The 27,837-nt window shown below is 36.0% G+C and overlaps 2 protein-coding genes across 9 annotated transcripts; both read right to left on the bottom strand.

Annotated features, from left to right (window-relative positions):
• Window positions 1–318: 318 nt before the first annotated feature.
• Window positions 319–27,726, bottom strand: LOC127069961 (ammonium transporter Rh type B). 8 transcript variants are annotated; one of them, XM_051007713.1, is made up of 14 exons: window positions 27,645–27,704; window positions 27,489–27,566; window positions 25,111–25,328; window positions 23,858–24,521; window positions 23,311–23,446; window positions 22,208–22,270; window positions 7,306–7,492; window positions 4,486–4,636; window positions 3,691–3,838; window positions 2,402–2,620; window positions 2,119–2,201; window positions 1,446–1,589; window positions 1,057–1,222; window positions 319–528 (listed from the first exon to the last, which is right to left on the bottom strand). In XM_051007713.1, exons 4-14 carry the CDS (start codon window positions 23,867–23,869, stop codon window positions 356–358), a joined length of 1,482 nt encoding a protein of 493 aa, XP_050863670.1. In that variant the 5' UTR covers window positions 23,870–24,521; window positions 25,111–25,328; window positions 27,489–27,566; window positions 27,645–27,704; the 3' UTR covers window positions 319–355. The 8 variants fall into 8 exon arrangements, with proteins under 8 accessions (XP_050863670.1, XP_050863668.1, XP_050863667.1 ...); XM_051007711.1 differs by lacking the exons at window positions 27,489–27,566; window positions 27,645–27,704 and adding an exon at window positions 26,463–27,480 and having other exon boundaries at window positions 25,111–25,341; XM_051007710.1 differs by lacking the exons at window positions 27,489–27,566; window positions 27,645–27,704 and adding an exon at window positions 26,463–27,480.
• Window positions 7,500–15,237, bottom strand: LOC127069970 (uncharacterized). Its single transcript, XM_051007743.1, has one exon. The coding sequence runs from the start codon at window positions 14,078–14,080 to the stop codon at window positions 13,307–13,309; it is 774 nt and encodes a 257-aa protein (XP_050863700.1). The 5' UTR covers window positions 14,081–15,237; the 3' UTR covers window positions 7,500–13,306.
• Window positions 27,727–27,837: the final 111 nt, after the last annotated feature.

Genomic DNA, 27,837 nt, shown 5'->3' with positions numbered 1-27,837 from the left:
TGAAGATGATAGAGACTGGGAATCGGTGTTGATCGTTGTTTTAATGAGATTTCCAAACGCGTTCCTTCTAACTTTGTCGCTTTCGATTCTCCTTGATCGCATTAAAGTGAAATAGTAATCGTTTACACGAGTAACAAATATTTCGCAATTGTGATATTTATTTGGATGATCTGTATCGACGATCGACATCTCACGTTTGTTGATTTGTAAACGTGTGTACGTTTACGACGGACGATCGTCGAAGTTAACAAAGAAACTGTAATCGGAATGTTTTCGGGGCAAAAAGAAAAATAAATAAACGTAAAGGAACAAAGGAAATTCTAAGAAATGATTTTATTCGAAGAAAATTTTGCTCTCAAATGTTACCCATCGGTAATTGATCGCTTACTCGATTATTTCTTTCTTTAATCTTTGAAACTTTATGCGAATCGTCTTCTTCTTCTTCTTCCTCCAATTCCCAATGAACGGCATCGTCGAATTTTTCTTCCTCGGCGATGGATCCACAGACGGACGTACGCATAACCAATCCTGAAACAAGGAGCTTTATTTCATCTTTCTTCGTTCAACATCGGATTGGTTTGTAAATAAGTTGAGATATAAAGTTACGCGTACCACGACAATTTGAAATATTATTAAGGATGACGCGTTGAACGACGACGCATGCGTGCTTCTCTTACATTTGAATTTCGCGGTACGCGTACGACGCCGTCTACGAGGAAATTTTTCGCGCCTTGTGCGATTATCTTCGAAATTATTTAAGACATCTCTAAAATCATTTGGAGCTTTCAACGCTCTCGCGTTAATATCTAAATGTCGCGTATGCGCGCGCGAAATAGTATCAGGCGCGACTACGAATATTTTCGAAACACTTTTACGAAAGATTCGACCTTCTTTCTTTTTTTTTTTTAAACCGAAACTACTCCGTAAGACGAGAAAGAAAAAGTTTCTCGTCTTTCGATAACGCAGAGACATTAACGTTCTCTTTCGTTCGTTCCGTACCGATACGTTCGTCGTACGAAAGCGTTGACGCGTGTTCGTCCACTCGTATCTACTTACCCGTTATTAAGCCAGAGACTGTGGCCATTAGCAAAGTAACGGCCAACGCAAGTATTTGATAACTCGCTTGTTCTATCGCCGTTCTATTACGACCAGGTAAAATGCCATAATCGTTTCGCATCTCGGGGCTTAACTTTTCGAAGCTGGGTGCTCGGGCTGGGAAAATCTGTACGGAGGTTTGTTGCAAAGAAAACAAAATTAAAGCTCGACGTTACGCGTGATACAACTTGGAGCGATAATAGTAATAATAATATAGTATAGTATGATATAACGTAGCGCATTAAAGAGTAGGATAAAAAGGGAAAAGAAATTCGCTAAGATAAGATTCCCTTTTAAGAAAAATAAAGGAGAATGTAAAAGGTAAGATATGGTTCAAGGGAATTACGTACCTCGTAAAGGGAATAATCGTAAGAATTTTGCGTGGCCAGTGCGGCCATGATAGCACCGAAAATTCCTGCGAGCACTCCTGGCATTCCGTGCAAATTGTGAACCCCGCAAGTATCGTGTATACGTAGTCGTTTCTGTATAAATGGCTGCAAAAACGTATACGAAACTATTACTTACTTATTCTAAACTCGAATATTTCCGAGCGTTTACACAGGCACGCGTATTACCGATTTATCGTAGGGCTGTGTTTCACGTTTCGCGAGAGCTCTCCCGCGACACCGATCTTCCCAAGGATTTTCTATACGATTTACGAGCCCTTTACACGGACCGTTTGCGAACTGGGATCGGTTCTTACCCCTGGACCGCGAAAGCCGATGCTCCAAGAGAAAAGAAAGAGGAGCAAGAGATAACGAAGGAAGGACGGATGGATTCGTTCGACGAGAAACGATTTTTATTTCTTTTCGCTTGAAAAGCGAAGGAAAAAAAAATCAGAGCTCTCGATCGTACAACCATTTCGTATTTAACGAACATCACGTTCGAACCGTATTACACCGTTTCACCCGTATTACATTTGGATCGAATTTCGGTCAAACAGCGTGTAACTCTGGGCGCCCGTTAATTGCGAGCTCGTATATCCTCTCTAGTCTCGTTAATTAAAAGATAAATATCAAATACCGTGAGATATGTGTATCCAAGGACACTGAGCAAACCAGCCAAAGAACCAACGATCAGTGCTCCTATCGGTTCGCACATCATACCTGTTAGGGGCAGAAGATGGAAGAACGTTGCAGAACTGCGTTTTTCTCTCTTTTTCTTTTCTTTCTTTTCTTTCTTTTTTGTCGAAATTTATTTCCAAACGCGTTGTTTATGCGATTGGATTGGCTCGAAGGTATCGCGATCAGCCGTGTAATTACGTCCAATTAAGGTAGATAGGGGGAACGAGGTATCGTGTAAATACCTGCGGCTGTACCGATGGCAACGCCACCAGCAAGCGTAGAGTTTTGTACGTGGACCATGTTGAATTTGTTGTCCTTTGAAATTAGAGCGGACGTGGCGAAGGCGATCACGCAGCTTCCCGAGATCGAAAGGAGAGTGTTTATTATGGCTCTCTGTTGGTCATCCCCTTCGAGTGCCGCGCCGTTGAACGATGGCCAAAACAGCCAGAGAAAGACCGTACCTTCGATCGAAAGAAATTTCCATTTATTCACGTTTCTATAATGTCTGCTTTTTTTTAGATGCCAACGGATCGATCGCATAGCAATTTTCCAAACCGATATCGCCGCTCACCGACCAAGTTTTTCCATACACGTTCGAGGGTTGACCATACGCCGTCGTTTCTTTCGGCGTAGAAAATTATTTCGATCCTTCGTATTCACGACACTGTTGTTCCAACCGTTGCTAAACGCTGCCGCAATTCCGAGAATCTGACAAGAAAAATCTCTGGCGCGGTCTGTATTCGAGACATTTAAACGTTTCGCGAACTACATCTCGAAAAGTTCTCTCGTTCATTCACCGGATTTCAAAGCTATAACAAGAATGGTGGTTTTTGGTCTCGATATCGTCTCTTCCACTCGCGCACCAAATTTTCTTCCCGTTTCTTTCGAACGTAACGAAGGATACGAAAGCGATTTTCCGTCGGCCGACGTTGCGAGTCGTATAGCGTAACTCTATCGTTCCGGATGATATCGACTTTACATCTTATTTCTAAATTAAATTTATATCGATCCCGAATTATACACATAGGGTATAGAATGGAACAGGCCGTATCTCTCGAACGCTTCGAGATAGAACAAAATGCTACGAGTTAAGTGCGTCGAGAAAAAGCACACTTTCTTTTTTGTCTCGACGAGAACCTTTGAACCGAAAATTTGTCCTCTATGTAACCTGCGAACGTGACAAAACTCTCGCTCCTTCGTTCCGTCGCACGTTAAAATGAGCTCGAAATCTCTCGACGGATAACGTGCGATGAATAATACCGTAAAATTCGATGACATTGCTGATATCGAAAATGCACGAACTAAAAATAAATACGTATAGTACGATTCGAACGATTTGCGAACCCTCTCGCAAACATTTATTTGATCGACCGATAAGTGATATTGAAATTTTCAGAGTATTTTATATTTAAGTGAGGGACACCGCGTTAACACTGTAAATAATAACGTTGTTTATCGGTCAACCCAATTAAATTTATGATTCCGCTTCGAAAAGCAAAATCGAATTTTATGAATAATCGCGAGAACGTACCTATCATTGCGAATATGTCCGATTGATAGGACGATCCCTCGAGACGATGTTCCTTCGGTTTCTCCTTCATTCCAAATATGAAACTGACGGCCAATCCGAAATAAGCACCAAATGCATGAACGTACATGCTGTCACCGGCATCGACGGCCTATGAAATTCGAGGAAACTTATCATTCCGTTACGCTCGAGAATAAGAGAAAGACAAGGGTCGACGGTTCGTAGTCGATTATCTATATATCTGGTAGATCGATTTTCACGGACAGCCGGGCACGGTACTGCGAGCGAACGAGAACCAGAACTGACCCGACCCGGAAATACGAGGCTAACTTTTTCCTCCCATACTTTTCAATATCTCGAGTATCGAAATATCGTCTTAAGAGAAGGAGAACAAATTTTGCCTTTTTAGAACTAACGCATGCAGATGGTAACTCGATTCGACGAGACGTCGATAGTTCCTTGTACGTTAGAATTTATCCGTCAGAAATATGACACGATATTTACGTATCGATATCGGATCGGTATCCTGAAAGTTCTTGCGAAGGTATAATTGATTTTTAAGATCGCTTAACTTTTGGCCCGTACTCTACAATTAACGATTCAATGAAAATTACGTGGAACTTGAAGACCATTGAAACGATTCTTCACGACCCGATGCGAAGTATCGGTCTGTCAGACGCGCAAGGTTCGATTCCGATCCGAACCTAAATTAAACCCGATCTCCGTTCCGAGGAAAACCAGATAAAACCTGGTACGATAAACCTATTAACCAACGAATGAAACAATGAATAAACTTACCATAAGATGACGCTCACCGATGTACTTATTGATGGTGTAGACGATCAGTTCGATGATACCCATAAATACGAGTTGCATATAAGTCGTTTTACCGAGAAGAGCACCCATGGATATCAATGGAGCTGCCACTGCAACGTCGGCACTGAGCAGACTAGAAATTGTACGATTTGTAAATCGGTAGATATAGCACGCGTTATTAAATTCATTCTTCTTTACCTTTGCAGAGAAACGAGAGGTAGAGAATGAGAGAGAGAGAGAGAGATCGAGTATTCATAATGTTCTTTTCAAACGACGAATGACACGTAGCTTATATCTTTTGAATTCTTTTTATAACGTAGGACTCTTTTATGAACGATTTTATAACTTCTACGAAGATAGAAACTTTTTGATAAAGTTTTATAAAAGTCATTTGGAAAGAAATCGTAAGACTACATTTAATGAAATTCTTAAAATTGTTCTGATCCGATTTAATGACCCGTAAGAATCGTAACTCGTAATACATACGTATCTACTTGACAGATATTTATTTTCCTTTGATTTTAGCTTCGAATTGTTTGTCTCTCTTGTATTGCGAATAATAAAAATATTTCCTTTTTTCTTTCGTTATTTTCTCTCTAATCTCTTACGTCTTAAAGGGAAACTTTACTGGTATCCCACAATTTTTTAGTAGTATCGTTTAACTTTGTTTCGCGTAACACGTTCGCGTCTTATTTTATGCGTTTATGGGAGAACAAGAGAAGATATAGAAAAGAAAGAAGAACTGGCATGGTGTTCTCTTCTTCTTGGTGTTTCCTCGTAAAAGTTTTATTTTCAATGCCACTGCTCGTTGTTTCATTCTTTCCCTATTTTACGGTGCAATCTCTTCGCCTAGTCTCTGAACCATATCCCTCGGTAGCCACTTTCCAAAACATTCTTCGAGTTCGTCTCACCTTATACTCACCTTGTCTCTCTCTCTCTCTCTCTCTCTCTCTCTCTTTTTCCGTCTGTCTATCTCTCTTTTCGTTTTATCCTTTTCCTTCGAGCTACGTCTAAGCCATTGAAAACAGTGGATATATGTTCATGGACGAATAACATTTTCTTTGGTATTCGTCTTCCAAAACTATTCCTCCGAGTTTATTCGTTCCTTACTTTACTCATAAAGAAAAAAGAAGAGAAATCCTTCAAAAAGTCCAAATACGAGTTCGATTCGAGTGGTCGATTGCCGGTATTTTCGAATATATAAACTACGTATTTATTTGGGTTTGTTATTAGCCAATTTAATACTACACTTACCGACGTCACGTTGTTCATTTATTTACCCTAATAATGCAAAGAGCGGGCGTTGTTCAAATTTAGAAAATAATATATGTACGACATACTTAAAATTGATATATACAGAATATTGAAAATTCCGACTCGACTTATCGACCGACGCGATACTATATCGTTATTATAACATTGTTTACTCGTACATCAAATATTATAAATTTCAATATTATTTATCGGTCGATGCAGTACTATACAGTTACTTATATCGATGTCATATAGTGTTCTTTCCGTTGAAACATAAAATATTGAAAATTCTGACATTTCCTTTTCTTTTCTTTTTTCATTTCTTTGTAGAACGAGTCGATATTCGAGAGAGAGAGAGAGAGAGCTAAAAAATTGAAAATATTGTAATACGTCGGTGAAATTTATTAATTTTTTTCCTAGTCTGAATTCATAGAAGCGGACATTCGAGATCAGTACTATTCACAACGTCAAACCACGTTTCCTATGGTTAAGATACGCACAAATGCACGCAATGTATGTACGTACGTATGCATTTATATAGAAAATAGATGGGCACGTATATATATGGTACGATTGTAGAAACATTGATCAAAAACGAACGTGTAGATATTAACATGCGAATCGTACAGGCAAAAATTATTTCTCTCTTATATTTTCACTCGTTCGTCTCTCTCCCTCTCGCTTTGGTATTGGAGTCGAACGTACAGAGAAATGAATGACGTTTTAACAAACGTCGAATCGTCGACCGTGGTCGCGGAGCATCGAGTTCGAGATATCGATGAAAATCTCTCGAGCTTCTTTATTAAACGGATTTTTGACGAGTAATGACAATAAACGATATGATTTTCAATAAAGCAGTTTTTTCTTTCTTTTCGATTTTTGCTTTTTCTCGCTCTCACTCTTTTTTTTTCTTTTCTTCCTTCTAGATAGTAATAATCCATTCGGATTAATAATTAGCACGGTATGAAAAAATTGAAAGGATATTTTTCGATCCGTCACCTTATTTTAAATATTTCTCCAAAGTTTTAATAGAGAGAATAACTTCTCTTTCGAGACCGAAAGTCGAATATGATTATAATTACTCGTGGATCTACCATGTAAAATTTTTATAAAATATTCAGTGTTATTTCCGGAATTCTTTTTGATATCGTCGCACAGTTTTAATTTTTTTCAATCGTACAATATACGCAATTTTTTTCAGGAATTTTTTCAAACTTTTAATAATACGTCCACTTTGAAATCGAAAGTCTGATCCAATTAGAAATATTCATGAATTTTTCAGAAAAAAATTTCGAATAATATTCTTGGTTATCTCTGAAAAAAGTTATCTTTAAATATTTAATTTTTAATGAATTTTCTATCGGAAAATGCTCCAGCATTTCGAAATAAAATAAAGGATCGAATCGAAGGTAATCGCAAATAAGTCCTCCGTCTATCTAAAAACTGGAAATTGAGAAAAGAATCACGGACGCGAGTAATAAAAATCCACATAATAGAAAAGAAACAAATGTGTGTAAAAATAATATATAATTATGGAATCTCACCAACCTGGCCGAAGATAGGTAAGCCTTGTTGTTTCTCTGGAAATGTAGGACGGCTTCGCAGATCAAAGCAACTTGGACGAGGACAGCAGCGATCAGGAACGTCAATCCGATAGCGCTTTGACCGTATCTTTTAAGGAAAGTCATCAGGAATCCAAAGCCGATCCAGATCATCACGTGGACGTCTTGATACACTGCAGTCGTTTTAATCGAACGTAAAGAAGGAGAAGAAGAAGAAGAAGAAAGGAAAAAGCAGCAGAAAGAGAAAAAACCATATTTGTAGGGGACACACGCACGTGGCTCGCGTGCGGTTAACGAGCCCGCCATTTCGCTCGACACCGGAATGTTGTTAATCGCGTGTTAATTGATCGCAGCAATTACGTTGCTTGGTTAGAAGAAGGAAGTGGAATAATGTTTGCGGTTTATCGCTTGATTCGGGAATATTCATTGCAGTGGTCGCTATCGTATATTTTTTTTTTCAACTCCGCTCCGACTTTCCGCTATTGACTTTTCTTTTTTATTTATTTTTTTTTTTTTAATATAAACACGAGACGACTCGTTAACTTCAGTTTTTGCACGTAATTAATCATCTTTATTTAATAATCAATTGAATCTACGAATAGATTTCATTCGAAGCAAACGAACGGTGTTGACAGACGCATAAAAATCGTCGAATTAATTAGATCAAAAGGACGAAAACATGAACAAAGATAACTCAGTGATCTCGTAAAATGTGTCGAGTATCTATCTCGTTTTACGATATACCTTGCTTCGACCAATCGCGACGTCCCAAAGCGTTTCGTAAAAAACATTATTAAAAATTTATACGAACGAAAAAAAAGTGCAATACCAACTTTCGACAAAATTCGCGAAATGCGAATGCAACGGTGGTTCTTGATCAAGGGATATAAAAAGAAAATATATGTTTATATATGTGTGCGCGTGTATATACACGCATGTAAGAAAAAAGAATAAGCAGAGAGAAATAAAAAAAAATTATAAAACAAAATTCTCTCAAATCATATTACTACGTACCTCGTATGCAAAGTTATCAGCTACGTTAAAGTACATATAGGTATATGTAATAAATGTGTTACTTGTTCGCAATAACCAAGGCAGTATGCCGCGAGTTTTAACTATATTAAATTTTGCTGTTGCTTTCTCTCCAGTTTTTATTTTTATTTCTTTTTTTTTTTTATTTCTTTACTTTTTTCTGTTTATGGTCATTTCCGTTACGTTTCGAGATGTACGTACATACACGTACGCATATGTATAGACGTATATACAGGGTGAACCAATAATTATTAACATCTCAAAATACTTTCACTATTTTCGATTGTGAAAAAAAAAAATCAGGACGGAAAGTCGCATTATTTCAACGCAGTAATGATTTTAAACGAATTTTAAATCATCTCAGAACATTTTGGTCCACCCTGTATGTATCATACCGAAAATACGTATGTATGTTCGTATGCATATATGTATGTACGAACTATTTAGTTGGCACTACGCGTAAGCAACGAGCTTTTCGAATTTTACGAGTACGTAAAATTTCGGAGTGTAGGAAAAATTATGGGAATGCGAATGTGCGGTTTACGAACGCGATGCATGCATAGTTATGTACACGAGCGCGCGTGCACACACCCACACACGTATGATATGTACGTTTGTACATGTACGTTTGCTTTGCGCGACAGCGATATCATTTAATACGACAAGCATAGATTTCAAATGATTATCTACTCGGACATTTTCGTTCCGCATTTATATCAACAATGAGCAGCCATATTAAATATTCCTTTATGTATCTACTCACATGTCTGTAGGTATTAATGGGATTTTATCGTATCAACGTGCGTCTCGGTTTTGTCCGATTTTAATCTCAATATAAAAAAAAAGTAATCGATGAACTAAATAAAATCAATAATATATACGGGGTGTCCATTCATAAATATCCATAAAAATATCTCGCAGCTGATTGAAGTTTACATAAAAAATATATTGAAATTTTTTATTCGGTAAATGATAACCTTCGTTTCGTTCGATTTTAATAAATAAAAAAAATGTAATTTTACGAGTTTCCTTATATAAAGTGAGTTAACAGGAAAGAGAACTAAAAGCTCTCAAATATTTTTAAGCTTCGGACATACACGGCGTTCGCTTTGTCATGATCCGATTATTACTGAAACAAACACAAAAAAAAAAAGAAAAGAAAGAAAAAAAGAGGAAAAGCTTAGAAGAAACAAGAACGTCGCAAGTCTCGCACTAGGATCAAAAATAAATATTTGAAATTTTTTTTCGATACGTATCTACAAACTTTTTGCTTAGCCAACAGTTTTTAATTTAAAGAGGTTAAATAGTTTTTAGAGTTTAAGCATTTTTTCGTTTCTTCGCTGCGAAGCTGTCGGAAATATTGAAGAAAATGTTAACGAAACTTCGTGCGTCTTAATTTACTAATTTATCGTTTTATCCAAGATTAAAAATTAGATATTTATATATCGTACATTGATATATTATTATTATAATACACAGGTATATATAATAATTAAAGTATCTCCAAGTTTCCCTCTTTCCCATTTCTCCGATCTTTCCAATATCGGCTATTTTAACAAAAAAAAGAAAAAAAAAATAAGAAAGAAGAAAAAGAAGTGTCCTGCACGCCGTACTCTGCGTTTTACGATCTCTCGATCAGTCGATTAAAAATTTTCGCGTCTAAGCTCAAACGTTCCATACGTATTCTATTTTTTTCCATCTTTTTTTTATACAAACAAAAAAGACAATTGTACGACGAAACGAGCGTCTCAACGTAATAATACGATTTTCCGTAACACAATGCGACGTGTATTCACAAAGGGCTTTCTGGTATGGTCTCGTGACGTTAATATACGTACTTTATCCGACTCGACCGTAAAGTTAAGCCCTCTTGCTTACCCTCCTCGTTCTCGTCCTTATGCTCGTCCCCGTCCTCGTCTTCGTCCTCGTTCTTCTTCCTCTTTCTAACCTTACTCCTTGTCGTCGTCCTTATCCTCGTTCTTGTCTATTCGGTTCGTTATAAAGGTACACGCTAGTTTCTCGGAATATTACACACACGTCTCTCGTTATCTTTCAGAAAGTTTTACCTCCCCTTTGGATCCTTTACCCTTGGATAGAAGAAAGAACAAACGACCGAACGGACGGACGGACGACAACGGAGCTTCGATGGGAAGGTAAAACGTTAAGAGGATGAATAAGGTCGAAGAAAGTGGAGGAACGAAGGAAAAGTCCTTTAGACAAGTCTGCTTTAGAAGCCCCCGACTCTATCTCTCTCTCGCCTTTCAAATATGGGAGATCCTTTTTACAGAGTTGTTCCGTCATCGTATTTGATTCTTTCCTTTCTCTTTACATCCATAATAACTCGATTTAATGCGTTAGACGCAAAGTGCGTGTACGCGAAATATTTCACGTAACATTTTAATATTACGATCGAGAATATTTGTCCAGACTATCAAAATGATTTGTTTGATATTCGAAGGAAATGTTCGAACGAAATTTCGATTGACTTTCTTTTTTTCTTTCTCTTTTTTGTTTTTTTATAATTGACACCATTTCAAAAATAATTGGTCTATTTGTTTGAAACTCCATATGATACATCTTCGTGTTTCGCAAATGTTATTTTTAAAGTTTCGATGAAATCAATACGGCCGATTTGTTGATTTTTGAGATAAAAAGTATTCGTAATCAAATTGACGTTATTTTGAAAATAATCGGCTTAACCCGATTGAAATTTACAATGAAACATTTTCACGTTGTACAAAAGTTATTTCTAACATTTCGTTGCAATTTCGTTTTATTGACTTTGAATGTAAAAATGTTATTTACAGAAAAAATTATTTAAAAATTTATTAAAGAAATTTATTAAAGAGAAAAAAAAATAAAAACTTTATGCAATCGCACAAACGGAAGAAAACACGTACGCAAACGCACAAAGACGAAACACATTAAATAAACCTATCATGGTGATTCGTAAAGAACTTCAAAGAAAATTGAAAAATTCTATTTCTATCAAATGTTAATATCAAGACCAACGCTTTTCACGATGGTGATTGCATAAGGAAACTCCCTGCGGTCGTGCCTAAAAAGAAAATGAAGAAGAGAGGAATACATATACATACATATATATATATATAGAGAGAGAGAGAGAGAAATAGAGAGAGATACTTTCGCGTATATGTACGTGATCGGCAAAGAACTCGGTTTTCCATTTAGATGAGGAGCAAAGCTGTTCTGCCTGTTAGCAGTAGCGTAGGTACACCTCGAGGGTGTAATCGAACGTAGCCCGAAAAAAGCACAGAGGAGGAAGCCCTCGATAAAGAAGATCGCATTGGGGTAGACAGCTCATGTACTCGTCATCCTCGAGAGCCACTACTACTCTCCGATCCGCACTGTATTGCGTCTCGATATTATACAGTTAGTGGTACCCGGAGGCAAGATCTCACCGAACTTGCCACCCTCACCCTCACCTTCACCCCAACCTCCAACCGCCAGCCCCAGTTCTCCGAGATGTAATCTTTTCCTTTCTTATACCTATCAAAGTTATTACAATGAACAACGTAACGCACGATTAACCGTGAAAGAAAAATTTGTTTATATATATATATAGATCGTTTTGACAAAAATGTTTTCAATAGTAATCGAATATATACGTGTGATATATATCGATTATTAGATCCGTCGGCGCAATTTTTTATTTTTGTATAATATTTAAGAGAAATAAATGCTTACTTATCAATATCACGTCCCATTAGCAATAATCAAGACGCAGTACGAGTTCATTTGTAAATACAACGAATAACTCGGTAATTAATATGTCGAGACTTATATATAGCTCATATTATATAGCTTATTTTAGATGGTAGTTAAACAGGAGGTTTTTCAGAGCGGAGATTAGATTCTTGAGCGATTTGCAAGGCAAATTTTCGGAAAAAGGATAACTAAGGAGAACGAGGGGTTTGTTTTAGAGGGTTGGTGGTGGGGTTAGCAAAGGGTCCCCAGCAAACATATATACGTATATAATGTGGTATGCGCATATACATACACACACATATATGTATATACATATATATTTATCCGATAAGGTTATTATTATAATTATATAACGATTATAATAATTATCATAATTATCCGCAAAAACATAAAAAGAATGTCCGATTATCTTATTTCTATTTAAAAAGCTACAACGTAGTTTCATACGCGTTTTTATCTAGTATTTTTATCTATATGTTTGTCTCTAGTAATTTGAATTATTTCATTTATGATATCGAAGAATTTAATTATCGAGCTTTGTTTATATTTTATTATAGTTCTGATCTCAACATTGTAATAGATACTTTTGAGTTTCTAATTCGCAAAAGAGGATAGATTCTTATTCATGCATTTAAAATAAATGGCTTGCAAGTTTTATGGATAAATTTGCTATATATTCTCGATTGAAAGGAATCTGGCGTTCTTTTCCTTTTCTTATATACGAACAAATTAGTTTATTTTATATTGAAAATGTAAAGAAAAATAACAAAAGAATTATTTTTTAAAAAATCATCCGATTTTAATTCTTTCGAGTCTCGAAACCGATCGTAGCTGCACTTCCAAGTACTATCGAGACACGGCATTTTTGGCATCTACGTTTTCTCTTTGTCTAAACCTTGCCTCATAGCCTTGATCCATAATTTTGGACGCCGAGACCAAATTTACTTTTAAATCTAGGACAAGTGGAATATCTTTGAATTCAACCGATCTATGGTTATATCGATCGTCCGCTAAGATTCCGACAATTCCATTTCGTTCGATTCTGGTACATGCCGAGCTAGCTAGGCTTATCCTTTTACTTGGTGGTTTCATAATTTTTCTAAAGCATTCTCTTTTTTCGTAAAGACAATAGGATATAAAACTGCCTTCTAAGAACAGTCAAGGACTCGAGTCGCCATTATTCGGTTCTCTTTTGCCATCTATATGAAGGAATCCAAGATATTAATTTACTCGTCTTCTTCATTTTTGCCTTTATCTGCTTTTGTACTGCACTCTGGTACTCTATGACCCATCTTACGACAACGAGAGCATTTGACATTAGAGTTATTTTGCTCGTGCGAGTCCTTTTCATCTCTATCAGCCTTTTGTTTTTTAGATTTCCACTGAGCACGTCTAGCAGGCATTGTCCCATAAACCTTAGACTTATTTCCTTGCGTACGAGCGTCGTTTTCTTCCAGTATCTTCACCTTGAGAGTATCTAGATTAGGAAGCTGGTCGCTCAATTCAATGGCGCATTTAATATTCTCATAACTTTCAGGAAGACTATACAAGAGCACGATTGCTAGCAAATCCTTATTTATTCCTACGTTCATTGCTTCCAACTTGCTTACTGTGTCAAAGAATTTTGACATGTAATCTCTAATATCGTCGTCATCTTTCATGCGATGCAACGTCAATTGTTTTAACAGAGAAGTTTTCCTCGATGGTCTTGTAGACGTATCGATGGACTCTAACTTTAACCATACGTCTCTTGCCGTCTCGCATCCTCCAATATGTTCGAGCACAGACGGACTAATGGACAGAATTAAATCCGCTTTGGCCTTTTGGTCACCGATTGACCATTCCTCTTGAGCAGCTTTAGACGATGTATCGATTTCGGGTTTTCTCTTTTTACCACTGACATATTCCCACCTCTCGTTTCTTATCAATAACGCCTCCATTTGCGTTTTCCAAGTATCGTAATTGTCCTCTGACAACATCTCAATGCAAACGGAGTTCATATTTAGATACGTTTATCCGTATCGTCGCACGTGGATAAACAAAGATTTCTAACCTTGCTTAACGCACGTGTACTTTTATGTATATATATGTGTATATATATATAAAACATACGTACGTACGTACATATATTGTTTGCTTCCTCCTCTTTAAGCGAATTCTGAACACATAACCTGTTAGATCGGCGGATAAAACGTAACGACACCGGTTTATTTTATTGCATATGAAAAAAAAAAGAAACGTTTTCCTTCGATAAACGAACCAGCGGCACGTGCTGTTACGGTCACAGTATACAGAAAACAAAAGACTGACAGCTCACGCTCTGACGCGTACATTCTTTCCCCGCGTATTTTGAAAAACCTATCCACGCGTATATTAATAAAAATAAAAGAACAAACGATATCCGGATTTAATCGTGAAACGTACCGTGAAAATAATGATGATTAATAAATAAACATATACGTACGCGCGTGTGTATCTGTTTACCAAGAATCACAAATCACGTTCAACGCGTTGACGCGTACTTCATACATTTTCATTATTTACAAAATAATCATAGGAAGGAGAAAAAATATTGAAATAATTGACTTACCGTATATGTTCGCTAAACACGAACGTTACTGTCACACGATATAACCATTGTTACCGTAGGGTAATGATAACGTATGACTGATAAAGAAACTTGGTCACGCGTAGAAGCTAAATATTTATGTATGTACGTAACTATCCATGTGTGATGCACACATACGCTTCGCTAACGTCATTTAATGACCACAGGTGTACGTATCTCGACGTGTATTATATCATAATAAAATCGAGAAAGAAGGGTCTCCCGAGTTCATACTTTTTCTCTGGTAATAAATTCGTAAACTCCTTTGTTACTGCAATGGGACTTCTGATAAAGCTGCAACTTCGCTTACGTAACATTTTAATTCCCGAAGCGATGGAGCCTTGGAAGTTGCTTCTCTCTCTCTCTCTCTCTCTCTCTCACACGCGAAATAACCTAACCGTGCGCATCGGTTATTTCAAGCTCACTTCAGAGGATACATTACTCTCATCTTCGAGAAAGATCGACGTCGCGTCTTCGTCGTTTGACAGTTATTAGTTCCTTTTTACTATTCTTATCTAAGTGCGTTTTTATGCATCGAATACTTTTTTTTTTTTTTTTACGTACAAGGCGTACATTTGGGTTACTTATTCGAAACGCGTTTCGTTAGTTTTATTCGTGTATTTGTGTGATATTTTAATCGTCGTCTTTGGATCTATTTCTCAAGGTCTTTGTTCTTCCAGATTTCAAGATTTCATCGATGATTCTCTTTTCTTATACGGGTGAGTATACTTTTATTGTCGAGAAGTTATAAAAGTTGTAAAAAGACGAATTCGATTTTACGCGATGGGATACCAACGAAGGTTATCGAGATATTCACTATTCCGATTACAGATTAATTCGGTACGTAAAGGCTCTTTTGTCGGATATAAATGCACGAAGAAAGAAAATTATAGATATCCATTCCGAATTAGACAAAAACGATATATATACACGTTTTTCTCTTTTTAATCGATAAACAATATCATACCCTATCGAACAGAGCGAAATGATAAGCGCCGACTTCCTTGGATAAAAATATAGCCGCATATACCATAGTTTCTTATTATCCGATAATCTTGTTGTTCACGCGAACGCGTATCTCTTTTCCGGTTCATGTATCTCGGCTTGAACGCTATTACCCGATGATCTCTAAACGAATCCTTTGCGCTTGGCCTGACGAGAATCTCCCGATATCCGCGTTACGATCGATGTGACATTCTTCGAAACGAGCGAATTCGTCTAATGTGTGTGTGTGTGTGTGTATGTATATAGATCAGAATGTATCGTCGCTCGATAGAAAAGACGATCTTTTCAACGTACAATATATATGTATTATAATGCCCGACAGGTCGGCGGCTGACCTAGAATTTGAAATTTCTGCAATTTTTTTTTTTTTTATTTTCTTTCGTACGTTCGTCTTCCCCTTCCCACTTTTTTTTTTCTCTTACATATTTACCAGGAAAGACTCTCAAGCAGGAAATTCAAAAAATTATGAAACACCGTGGATATGCAGAGAATTTCCTTCCGAGTATTTTAAAAAACGATGCCATTTTGTTCGTTACTCCTTTTTAATCCAAGAAGACCTTGGAAAATATACATATATATGTTCTTTTTTAATAAAGTTTTTTTAATATCGATTTCTAAGAGTAAAAAAAAAGTCAATACGAATAAAAAAATAAATAAAACTTTAGGTACGTTTTTCATCCTCTTAGATCAAAAACGAGTAACGACGAACTTCAATAGCGTCGACGCAAATCTTTTGCTTATCGGATTTTCCTCTTTTTTTCGTCGAGTCGGAAAAGCGTTCTTCTTGTTTCTTTTTCGTTTCTAACGTATTTTTCATCGTCTACGTTCGCTACGCTGTATTAGCGAATAATAGAACGAAATCGGATTAGCTTCAATTAAAATAGTCATCGCGAATTACGCGAGTCTCTCGCAGCGAAATCTAATACGATTAAACTAGCTTGATTTTGTCCACGCGTTCGCGTCGTGCTGTCGCTTTAAATCCATACTAATTATTCTCCTCGGAGCAGAATTTTATACAATTTCAATCGATTTATGTAATAACAATAATAACATTGATTAATAATTTCTTATGTTCCTCCATACAATTACGCTAATAACATTATCATTATTATCGCCACCCATAATTTTAATTTAAATATTGTCGATATTATCGAAACAACTTCGACTCGAGACAAGAAACAGAAAGAGAGGGAGAGAGAGAGGGGAGGGGGAGAGGAGAGATGGAGATATAAGGGTAAAACGGTAGAGCCATGTAATTTCATCGTTTTATGTATCCTGACTGGATATGTCGCTTAAAGGAATTTCTCTCTCTCTCTCTCTCTCTCTCTCTCTCTTATCCGGAAAGTTCGCGTGTTCGTACCAGCGGATAATACCATGTGCAGTAATGTACCAATTGTGCCAGGAAGACTGTCGTCGTTTCTCCCTCGTTCCTCTTACGCTACACCCCCTCCCTCGAAGCCTTTTGCTCTCTTACGACAGTGTGTTTGCATTTAGCTCGTAGGTGTAAGACCGGTAACTACGTGGCTCGTGTTAGACCGTCGTACTCGGATATGCCGTACGTTAATTTCCACGAGAGTCGCTCATACTGCAGATAGTCTTCTCCTGTAACGAGAACGCGTGGCTTTACCGCCGTCTCTACACACGACTTATTTCATTTTATCCTTGATACAAGAACGGGCTGTTATGTCTTAGACGTATGAGACTCCTAAATCTTTACATTTCTTCTCTCTCTCTCTCTCTCTCTCTCTCTCTCTCTTACTCGCTCTCTTTTCGTTTCCGTTTCAACTCGTTGTTTAAGAGAATGCTCTCTCTCTCTCTCTCTCTCTTTCTCTCTCTTTTAAAGATTCGTTTCAATTATCTTTTTTCTCCTTTCTTTACTTTACGAATTATTTTACGAAATCACATCCTGAATTTCGAAGATTTATTCGTATTATCGTTTGATCGACCTTTCGGATCGCTCCATAAAAATTTTTCAAATTTTTTACATTCTGTGACAACAGTGTTATGACATGAAAGTTACGGATTAACAAGGTGAAATAATCTACGCCGATTTTTACTTGTAAAATATGAAAAAATAATTAAAATTTTTAATTTATCGTCATTGTAATTTATCGTTATTGTAACATTAATTGCGTATTATTTGTTATCTGTAAACAGTAATTAAAATAGATTACCTTTACAATAGCCGCTAAAATTTCGTATTAAATTATTTTAACGATAAGTTAAAAAATGAACGAAACGGGCGAGGTAACTTTTTTATACGTTGTACGGAAAACTCTCTTTTGTGGAAAATTAACGGATATAAGAGCGTTGTTAATAATACATTAAAATAATAATTTATTTTGTACTTTCGAAATGTTTGTAGAATGTACTTTCGAAAAGTTACCTTATTTATTATAAAAATGTTTCAAGTTGAATTATCTACGTAATCTTTGAAATTCTAGAGAAATTCTCCGTGTAAAACGCGAAAAATACGTATAATATATAAATTATTCAAATTATTTTCGGATTACTATCGAAAACTCGTTTTTCGATGCGTTTTTGATGCTCTCACAAACCCGAAGCTTCGAGTGGAAATTACGAATTTCTATGGATTTCGTTCGGCTTACGTCGGTACAGCGCAACTCTTTTGCATCTTTTTCGAGCGAAAACAAACTACGGTAATGCGGATGGAATTTTCTTCGTTTATTTTTTTTTCTATATTTTCTCTTTTTTTTTTGCTTTCTATTTTTCTTTTCTTTTTGGGAAACTCGAAACTCTAGTATTCACGAAGTAGACGAAATATGAGAGAGAAAAGAAACCGTGGGAAGCTCAAGAGATATAGAAAGAGAGAGAGAGAGAGAGAGAAGGAATGAGTGCGAGGTTAAGTGAGAGACAAAATGTACGTGTGTGTGTGTGTGTGTGGAAAATAAGAGAGAAAATGTGCGTGAGTGTGCGAGAGAGGGAAAGAGAGAAAGAGAGAGCAAGTATGTTGCACGTTGCGCGTGAGAAAGAAAGAGAAAACAAGAACCATAGAATGAGTATATATGTTTATATATAAGAGAGAGAGAGAGAGAGAGAGAGAGAAATTTTTTTCATGGGTTTGTAAATAATACATCCTGTCGAGGTCTCGTAGTACAAGCAAGCGTTTCGGAATGGCAATTAAACGGGGCATCACCTACGTGATTTATGACATACACCTAGCAGCGAATGCAAATTGTACCTTTCGCGGTATTCGCAACTATCCACGATAGATGTATTCGATGCGTCTAACTCAATTACCGTGAGATTCTCTCGAAAAAAGAAGAAAATAAAGAAGAAAAATCAAGGTAATAATATCGTTGATTGTGACGAGATTCTTTTTTTTTTATTTCACGTCCGAGGAGCCGCGCGATAATTATTCTCTTAATAGTTTAGTCGAGTCGAACTTATCGATCATTAACAGGTCATTGATAAATTATACTTTTAAGTATGGAACATATATCCATACACGTTCGTATTTTTATACGTCGTATTTAAAATCAAATTAATCGTAAAACTAGTTTTTATGAAAAAAAATAAAAGAATTTGTATATTTTGCGAGAAAACGTTGTTCTCCAAAAACGACGATTTTTGACAAAACTTTTCTTTTGCGATCGCGTTGGTTAATAAAATATGAATCAAATAACCTCGTAATTCATTACTCTCTCTCTCTCTCTTTTTATTTTCATCGGTTTACGAGCTTTGGTTTTCCTTACGACCGGAGTACCAAAGCTAAACAAAAAAAAAAGAACCACTTGGCTCTTATTACAATCTTCTCTATGAATTTATAAAGTTTCATCAAAATTCGAAAGCAGCCGCTTCACGGATGATCCCATGCAAAGAAAGCGGAAAAAAGAAAAAAGGAAGAATAGAAAAGAAAAAAAAAAAAGAAAAAATCGAGCGATGGGAGCTTTTAAATGGTTATCGTACAAACGGGCCAAGTTTTTATTTCGTAACGTAATTAAAAAAATTTATGCAGGCACTCGACCAAATGGCGTATAAATAATATCATAAAATTCCAAATAATCGTCTTCTTCTTGTGGGATTTGATTAAATAATGCGTATAACAATTAACGAATGTTACATATTCATAAGAGAGGCAAGAGCGAAGGAGCGCGAGCGTGTCGTTTAAATCTTGGCACTTTCAAGCAACGATACCAGTTCTCTCGTATAGTTTCACACTTTATGCGCTTTCGTGCGAGTCTAATACGACTACCTGCTTTTGATATTTCTGTGGAATCTACACGTATGTACGTATCTATGTGCGTGGGTGTGTGGATGTGCGCGTACACACGTATATATGTACGTATGTATGTGAGAGAGGGAGAGAGAAGAAACAGTGAGAGAGGGGGGGTGGTAGTCATCGATATATTAGTCGTGTCATTAATACACTAATGTTGAAATTTGCACGAACCAACAAGGTAAACGTACCTTCGAACGACGTGTCGTTTTCGCTCGATAAAGCGTTAATTAAATTTTGCACTGTGACGCGCGAAAGATAAATTGATGTTAACGGATGCAAAGGGAGAGAGAGAGAGAGAGAGAGAGAAATGGCAAGCCGTTTATCCTCCATGCCGATCGTGTATATCCTTTCATCCATGGCTTTTCGACGATTTCGTTAATCAGCATTCTCCGTCTTTCTTTATATTTATTTATCTTTCTTTTTCTTTCTCCTTATCTATGACTTATCCATCACTCTCTCCCTCTCTCTTTCTTTAGCTCTCTATCTATTACTTATACATCGTCCTCTCTCCCTCTTTTTCCGTATCACTTGTCTATCGCTCTTTCTCCTCCCTCTCTCTGTCTCTTTCTTTCTATCTATTACTCTCTTGGTCTATCGCTTTCTCTCTCTCTCTCTTTCTCTTTTTTCTCTCTACCTATCATTTATACGTCGCCTCTTTCTCTCTTTCTTTCTATCTATGACTTATCTATCGTTCTATTTCTCTCTCACCTTCTTTTTCTTCGTACCTATGACTTATCTATCGTTTTCTCTCCTTTTCTTTCTACCTATTACTTATATGTCGATTTTTCTCTTTCTTTGTACCTATGACTTATCTATCGCTCTTTCTCTCTCTTAACCCTTTTTTCTATTTATGATTTATCAATCACTCTCTTTCTCTCTTTTTCATCGATAAAAAACTAATAAAAGTTATCGATCGATCGATCGATCGATCAATTATCTCTCTCTCTCTCTCTCTCTCTCTCTCTTATCACTTATCTGTTAGTTTTTCTCTTTCTACTTATCGCTCATATATCGCTCGCCCTCTCTCTTTCTCTCTCTCTCTCTCTCTCCTTCTTCTTTCGTATTAGTTATTTATCTCTTTCTTTTTTTGTTTTCATCGTCTGTCTTTCTTTCACTTTTCGTTTCTCTCTCTCTCTCTTTGTCTCTCTCTCTCGGTCCCTATTTTTCTTTCTATTTCTATGTGGTTGAAATTAAAACAAAGATATTAAATCGTAAATATCTAAGATCAAGAAGAATTAATTATTTACTATTTGCGTGCAAATTTTATTCGCGAGTTATCGTATAACGTCTTATCGTTTCTAAAGATTAATTAGTAAAAATTTTTAAATATTGTGACACTCGAGACTTTGATTTATAATTAAAAAATTATTAATCGGTTGTAAGTAATAAAACTCTTGAGTGTGTTGTCGATTTAGTGACGTTATTGGTTATCTGTTTTACCAGGTTTTTTTCTTCTTATACGGAATATAGAATGTTTAGGAAAGAATTGCAAAATTAATTAATATTTGGTATTTAATAATAATATTAATTATATATACGTATAAATATATTAATAAATTATAGGTCTCGTAATCAGAAGAATGGTATAAATTTTAGTGATCCACTATACGTTTGAGTTTTCTTTTATTCTAAAAAAAAAAAAGAAAAGGAAACAAAATAATTTTCTATAAAATTTTCCTCTTTATCCTTTTTTTTTTTTCTTTTCTTCGTTATCTAACAGTTTCATATGGAACGTAATTATTCATATAGTTATAAAGTGACGGATATTATCGTTGTTACGTATATGCGATAGAAGCCTCCAATGATAAGGTCATGTGTTACGTGACCTATATGTGATAAGCTAAATCCGTGATAACGTAAGTTCTTACAATTGATATACCTGAATAGTACAGGTGCATTAATATTGTAATAGATGCATAATAATTTTCAATAAGTATATAATTTTTTTATAATTTTTTACGTACGCGAGTTGATTATATATGGCAACTCTTTTTTAATTTAAGAGTATGTTATATATCATTTTGAAAAGAAAAATAGCTACGATCGTTTTCAATGTCGTATTAATAGCATATTTTATGTCCTTATTCGCAAGGCTCCTTCCGTTTTTTTTTTCTGTACGTCTGTCGTCGCTTTATTTGACGAAAATAAGTTATATAAAAAAAAAAAATTCTTTAATAAATAAATTAAAAAATCGTCTGCGAAGCAACGTGCTCTTATTTATTTCTCAAGAGACGACTATAAATGCGAAATTAAGTAATTTGATTTACTCACTCGGATAAATACGTAATGGATCGCTCTGCGGCTTTTTGTCATTTTCGTTGTTCCCATCGTCTTCTGAAAATTTAATATTCACTTATTTCGGATTACACAAGAAGGAGAATCTTAAACGAGTACATCCGTTTCTGTGTTAAGGTTTGAGAATGTATTAGTTGCCCTACAGGTATATCTAGTCTACTTTTATCTGCTATTCTCCTCTCTTCTCTTCTCTTTTCTTCTCTTCTTCCACTCTTCTCTTCTCCTAATCGTGACTATGTATCCTTGACTATTTAACAGCTTAGGTTAGAGCAAAGGCTACGAAGAACACGCCGCATCGTTTCGTAAACGTATTTCCGTTTTACCGGAGGGCAACGCTTCGTGCGGAAAATGGTTTCTTAATGACTTTACTCGTTCGACAAAAAATGATCTACGATGATATTTGTAATTTTTATATACAAATATGGAATATGTGTGATATAGATTTAAAGAAGATACGGTCTGTTACGACGCTTTAATTTTTATTTGTACGTGATAATTCTTATATTTTTATTTACAAGCTAGGAATTTAAATATAGTCTTAATAAAGAAAGTCAATTAATTGTATCTATTTCATTATTTATTATAATTTAATAATTGATTTATAAGACAAAATGATGATAATAAATATATAAAACGAAGTCGGATTTATAGTAAAGTAAATATGGGAGGACGAAGAGATCGAAATTTTTTGAAACCCGATAGAGTAAAATAAATATCGAAATGGACGGACGTAATTACGATGAGTGCCTCGAATAAAAATCCTGTAAGATGCTCTCGAACTTTATTAAGTAAACTAAGGAAAATCAAATATGGTTATTGTTGATTTTTCTTTTCTTCTTTACTAATTGTAAATACGAGCCGAAAAGTGCTCTGTGTCTCAAATTGGAATAAAAATAGCTATAATAGAAATTAAAAAAATTACACGATTTTGTCAACGTTATTATCGTTATTTTTTTATCTCTTTCGTACGGCGGATTTCTTCGTAATCCTTATCTCTCTCTTTTTTTCTCATTCAAGCGTGATCTTACGTAATAAAAGATAAGCATCGCGCGTGACGCACGAGCGTTCGGAGCACTAACCCGCGTGATTTTTCAGAAGATTAGCGTTAGCCTCAGGTCCGTAAGTCGTCAGCGTCCCGATTAGTACGATCAAGATGATTTCGATCAAGAATAGCAGAACCACCTGCTGCTTTACACCGCATACCGACAGCATACCCTGTCAAATAAAAATGCAATTAAGGAAGAATAAAAGAGAAACTGAAAAAAAGAAATAAAAAGATAAAAACGAAACAGAGCTCGATCGAACATATTGAAAAAAAAGAAAAAAGAAAACAAATTTATATGTATACATACGTATAGGTATAGATAGACAAATGTTTGACAATCGATTGATCAAAATTAGAAAAGCAATTGCTTTCATTTTATTTTATTTTATTTTATTTTTTTTTACGAACGAACGGAAATCGATTAGTAAAAGTGAACAGTTTTTTTCAAGTTTATATGCGGAAGGATGGAAGGGAATTTCGAGAACAAAGAAAAACTTCGATGTTCGGTCAATATAATGAGTCGTCTTTGCGTTTTTCTCTGCTCGGTTTTAATTAAAAACAGCTCGTGCAGTTGCGCTTACTGAGTAATACATATTATGATGCTTTTTCGCAGAACAAAGTTATTAACTTGTTACTCATAATCCACTTCGTAGAATGTGCTTCTACCCTCTTCTGCCGGCTCCATCATCCACCCTCGTAACCCGCTCTCGTTCCACTCCCAGTAGAAAATAACTTTCAAAAACATCGCGCTCTCTGTGCTTTTCAGCAACCACTGACGATTTTCCGTCTCTCTCTCTCTTTTCATTTATATATATATATATATCTTTCTTTCTCTTTTCTTTTTCATTTGGACGAGCGTCCTTTTGTTATCGTTTTGAAAATGTCCCACGCGTTTCTCTCTTTCTCACTCTCTCTCTCTTTATTTCTATCTCAATTGTCGTTGCATCCTCGCTAAAAGTTACCACCGAGCAGTGGAATTTCTGTTATTTTCCAAACGAGATTACAAAGAACTTGTAATGCACGCGAGTAAATACATATGTATTTTCCATTTCCTATAGATTTTTCGAACGTAACAAGTTATCGATACTCGTTAATAATGCTTTTTTTGTTTTCCTGATTTTCCCTTTTTTTTTATTTCTTTCTTCTCCCTTCGTTCTCTCCTTTCTCTTTGAAGGATTCGCAAACACACTCGATGTAATTTATTACTACGTTTGCGAACGAATTCGAATTAAGTCGGCGAGAGATCTGTGCTTAAAACGTATTTTGTTGAATATTAATTATCGAAGGGTAAATAAGTAGTTAATTATTTTCAACAAGGATAGATTCCTCAATTTGAAATATCGAAAATATAGGCTACGTCTACGTTGAGAATTACGTCATACCGGATAAAACGATAAAAGAAGTCATTTTAAAAATGCCGAGAAACTTCACTAGAAAAAGCTCTATGTCTTCGTGGGCTTTGTCGTTAAAAATTAAAAAAGAAAAAAAAGTAAAAGGAAAACGTTCGTTGAAAGAAATCGCAAAGAGAAAAGAATTTTGGTGATCGTTTAAAAAGAGATCTCCCTGTAAGGGACGATATTTTAATATACTTTTCTAACGAATAATATCACAAATTGTCGATATGCATATTTTCATAAACGATCCAACAGTCGTCATTCTTCTCTTTGCAATATTTTCGTTTCATACGCGATCCAATATATTTTCTATTCGTTAAAAATAATAAATAATGATATTCCCGAATGACTTTTAACCAGTAACCAATAACGCATTAAAGAATAAACATTAAACGAATTGAAAGCAAAACTGCAAATATTTCTCTTGTAGTATACTCTACCTTTCCCATTGCGATGCGGTTGCTTTTCTCCTCTTTATTCGATCGTACTCGGCAATCCTCTTTATCCTCTTTACCGTTGTTTGGCACAAATACGTGAGCACTAACAGTACTATATACACCGGATACCTTGGTGAAATCGCACGAATTCGTTCGGCTATTGCATCGTCCGATCCGACTTTGTTGGCTTTGAATTCAAGCTCGCTCTCTCTCTCTATTCGCTATGCGGTTATACTAATTGTAAGTTAGATGGTTGCTCGCGTTCGCATTACCAGACAACGTTCGAACTTATTGCACTTTAACCCGTTATAATAGTCCGTCGAATCAATTAATTGCGTTGAAAAGATAAAAAGAAACAAATGGAAGTATTTATCGGACGAAACGATTCGAGCGACGAACGTATGTCAATTTTATTTTCCAATATTTATATCGATTGTTATTCTGTATTGACGAAAATTTTGAAGGAATTTTATAGCGACTGTACGTTTTTCTCTGCCTCTCTATCTCTCTCTCTCTCTATCCCTCTTTTATACGGCTTGCATCGCGTTCGATCTTTCGATCCTAACTGACCTCGTCTAGTTGTTCCATCACCCTAACGGATATACGCTATTCCCTTATTGTCGATGCTTTAATGCTCGAATAAAGTAATCTAGTGTTTTTTTTCTAGATAAGATAAATGTATATATATATATAATATATACAGGCATATAAATATGACGATTTTTTCTCGTGTAAATGTATATTTTGACATTCGGGTTAAATCACAATTTTAAGGATTTTTGAAAATCGTAATTGATACGTCGATGTGCGTGTCAATTTCTTTCGTATAACGATTAAATCATAAATATAACGAACAAATAATACGTGCGAAATATCTGAAATGTTTTTGAAACAACGTGATCGCCGTGAAAGCGATCGGTGCATGCCATGCGATGATAAATAAATTGCTGTTGTCAGGATCATCGATTACGAGAAATAAAACTAAGAGACTATTTTGCCGGAAATGAAAAAAAATATTCCATGTCACGCGATCGTCGGACCATCGATCGGTACCGAATACATTCGTGCATTAAAAATATCGTTGATCGTTACTTTCGACTGGTTTTGCTTACGTTCTTCAAAGTCCTACAGAGTATATTTTTTCCCTTTCGAGCGAAACTATCGATCTCTCGTCTTTATTATTTTTGCTCGATTAAAAACAAAAAAAAAGAAGAAGGAAAAAAGATTCGTCCGATTCGACGATCGACTTGAAAATGCAATTTATCCGATATAAAACTTGAGCGATATAAAACTAGAAAGTTCGAACGTTGACCGGCGTATTCGTCAAAGATATCTTTAAAATGAATTATTCTCACTATGATCGATTTAATCTAAATGGAACGAAATATATGTTGGACGAAAATATATCACTGCGACGACAAGAAAAGTGCGGGATCGACGACGTCTCGAACGTAATATCGAGTATATACTGCGACTATGAAAGCGATAGACGTCGGTGTTTATATTAACTTACATGGATGCTACGAAATTGACGACAATTAGACCATTTTACATTAATTCTACGAGCATCGTTCTCTCTCGCTCTCTCCCTTTTATCGTTGCGTTGTTCGTCCATTGTTGTTGCATTTACTCGTATAACGTTGAAGTTTTCTAGAAATAGACAAAGAACTCGAGAAAACGGTCCGATCCTTGTGTTCGAATCGCTCGAAGTGTTGTTACTAAAAGAGCGAGAAATAGTGTGCGTTCGTGCGAGAGAAAAAGAGAGATGAACGATAAGGAGAGACGTTCGAGCAGAAAAACGATGCTCGTCGACATCTTTGAATTCTTGGCCACTCGTCAGGTCGGCTTTTGTAACGCGAAACCTCTGGTCGTTGGCAATTAGTTGGACTAATTGAAACTAGGACGAGAGGGGACGATGAGGATTTATCGTGCTTACTCTCGTTCTAAACGCTAATGACATCCGCGAGAAGAGAAAAGCTCGCGACGATGGCGTCCCGGTTATCGTCGACCTCGGGTTGAGCGACGGAAAGAGAGGGGAATACGAGCGAGACCGGGAGGGAGAGAGAGAGAGAGAGGAGAAGAAAAGCTTTCCCCGACTTAAAACCTTGGAAGCTTCCTCGAAATGGAATTTTTAAGAAACTAAATATCTTCTGCTATCTAACTTCTTGTTTTGATGAAAAAATAATCGTTTATAATAATAATGATGGTAACGATAATAAGAGACGGTATTTCTTAATGAGAGATTCTCGTAGGTACTTCGTTATTCATTTTACGGGATATAAAAACCAAAGTGAATAGGTTAAATATATATCAAGATTTTTTTTCGTGGAAAAGAAAGTTTTCTAAAAAATGTATAAACTTAGTATCGTTATGGCACTTACCTATCTTGACCTTTACGTTTCGGAACAGTCGAAGGATTTTCGATGTTACTAAAGTTTCTCTCGACGTGATAAAATTCGCTGCAATATTTGAAACGTATATCGAAACTACTTTTTGGATTTTATTTTAGCTTCGTTGATTCACGAAGAAACTCTTACCTCTAAGACGAGCAAAATGAAACTCGACACTCGAGAGATATATTCGATGTCGATTGGACGACACGCGATCGATTTTGTCGTGGAAACGTGAACGGAAAAGAGAGAAACAGAGAGAGAGAGAGAGAGATGTATATGTGCATGTATACCAATATGATTAGACGCAACGATCTAAATTAATCTTCATGGTCATGCG

This window comes from Vespula vulgaris, chromosome 17, assembly GCF_905475345.1.
Source record: "Vespula vulgaris chromosome 17, iyVesVulg1.1, whole genome shotgun sequence".
NCBI classification, from domain to species: domain Eukaryota; kingdom Metazoa; phylum Arthropoda; class Insecta; order Hymenoptera; family Vespidae; genus Vespula; species Vespula vulgaris.
The sequence above is the reverse complement of the archived record's forward strand: the minus strand, read 5'-3'. Positions and strand labels throughout refer to the sequence as shown.

Coding starts and splice junctions, on each gene's coding strand:
- LOC127069970 (XM_051007743.1), bottom strand. CDS start 14,080: ATGAACTCCGTTTGCATTGAGATGTTGTCAGAGGACAATTACGATACT.
- LOC127069961 (XM_051007713.1), bottom strand. Junction 3,839..4,485: donor TCGGTGAGCGTCATCTTATG/GTAAGTTTATTC, acceptor CGAATTTCATAG/GCCGTCGATGCCGGTGACAG. Junction 1,590..2,118: donor TTGGATACACATATCTCACG/GTATTTGATATT, acceptor ACGTTTTTGCAG/CCATTTATACAGAAACGACT.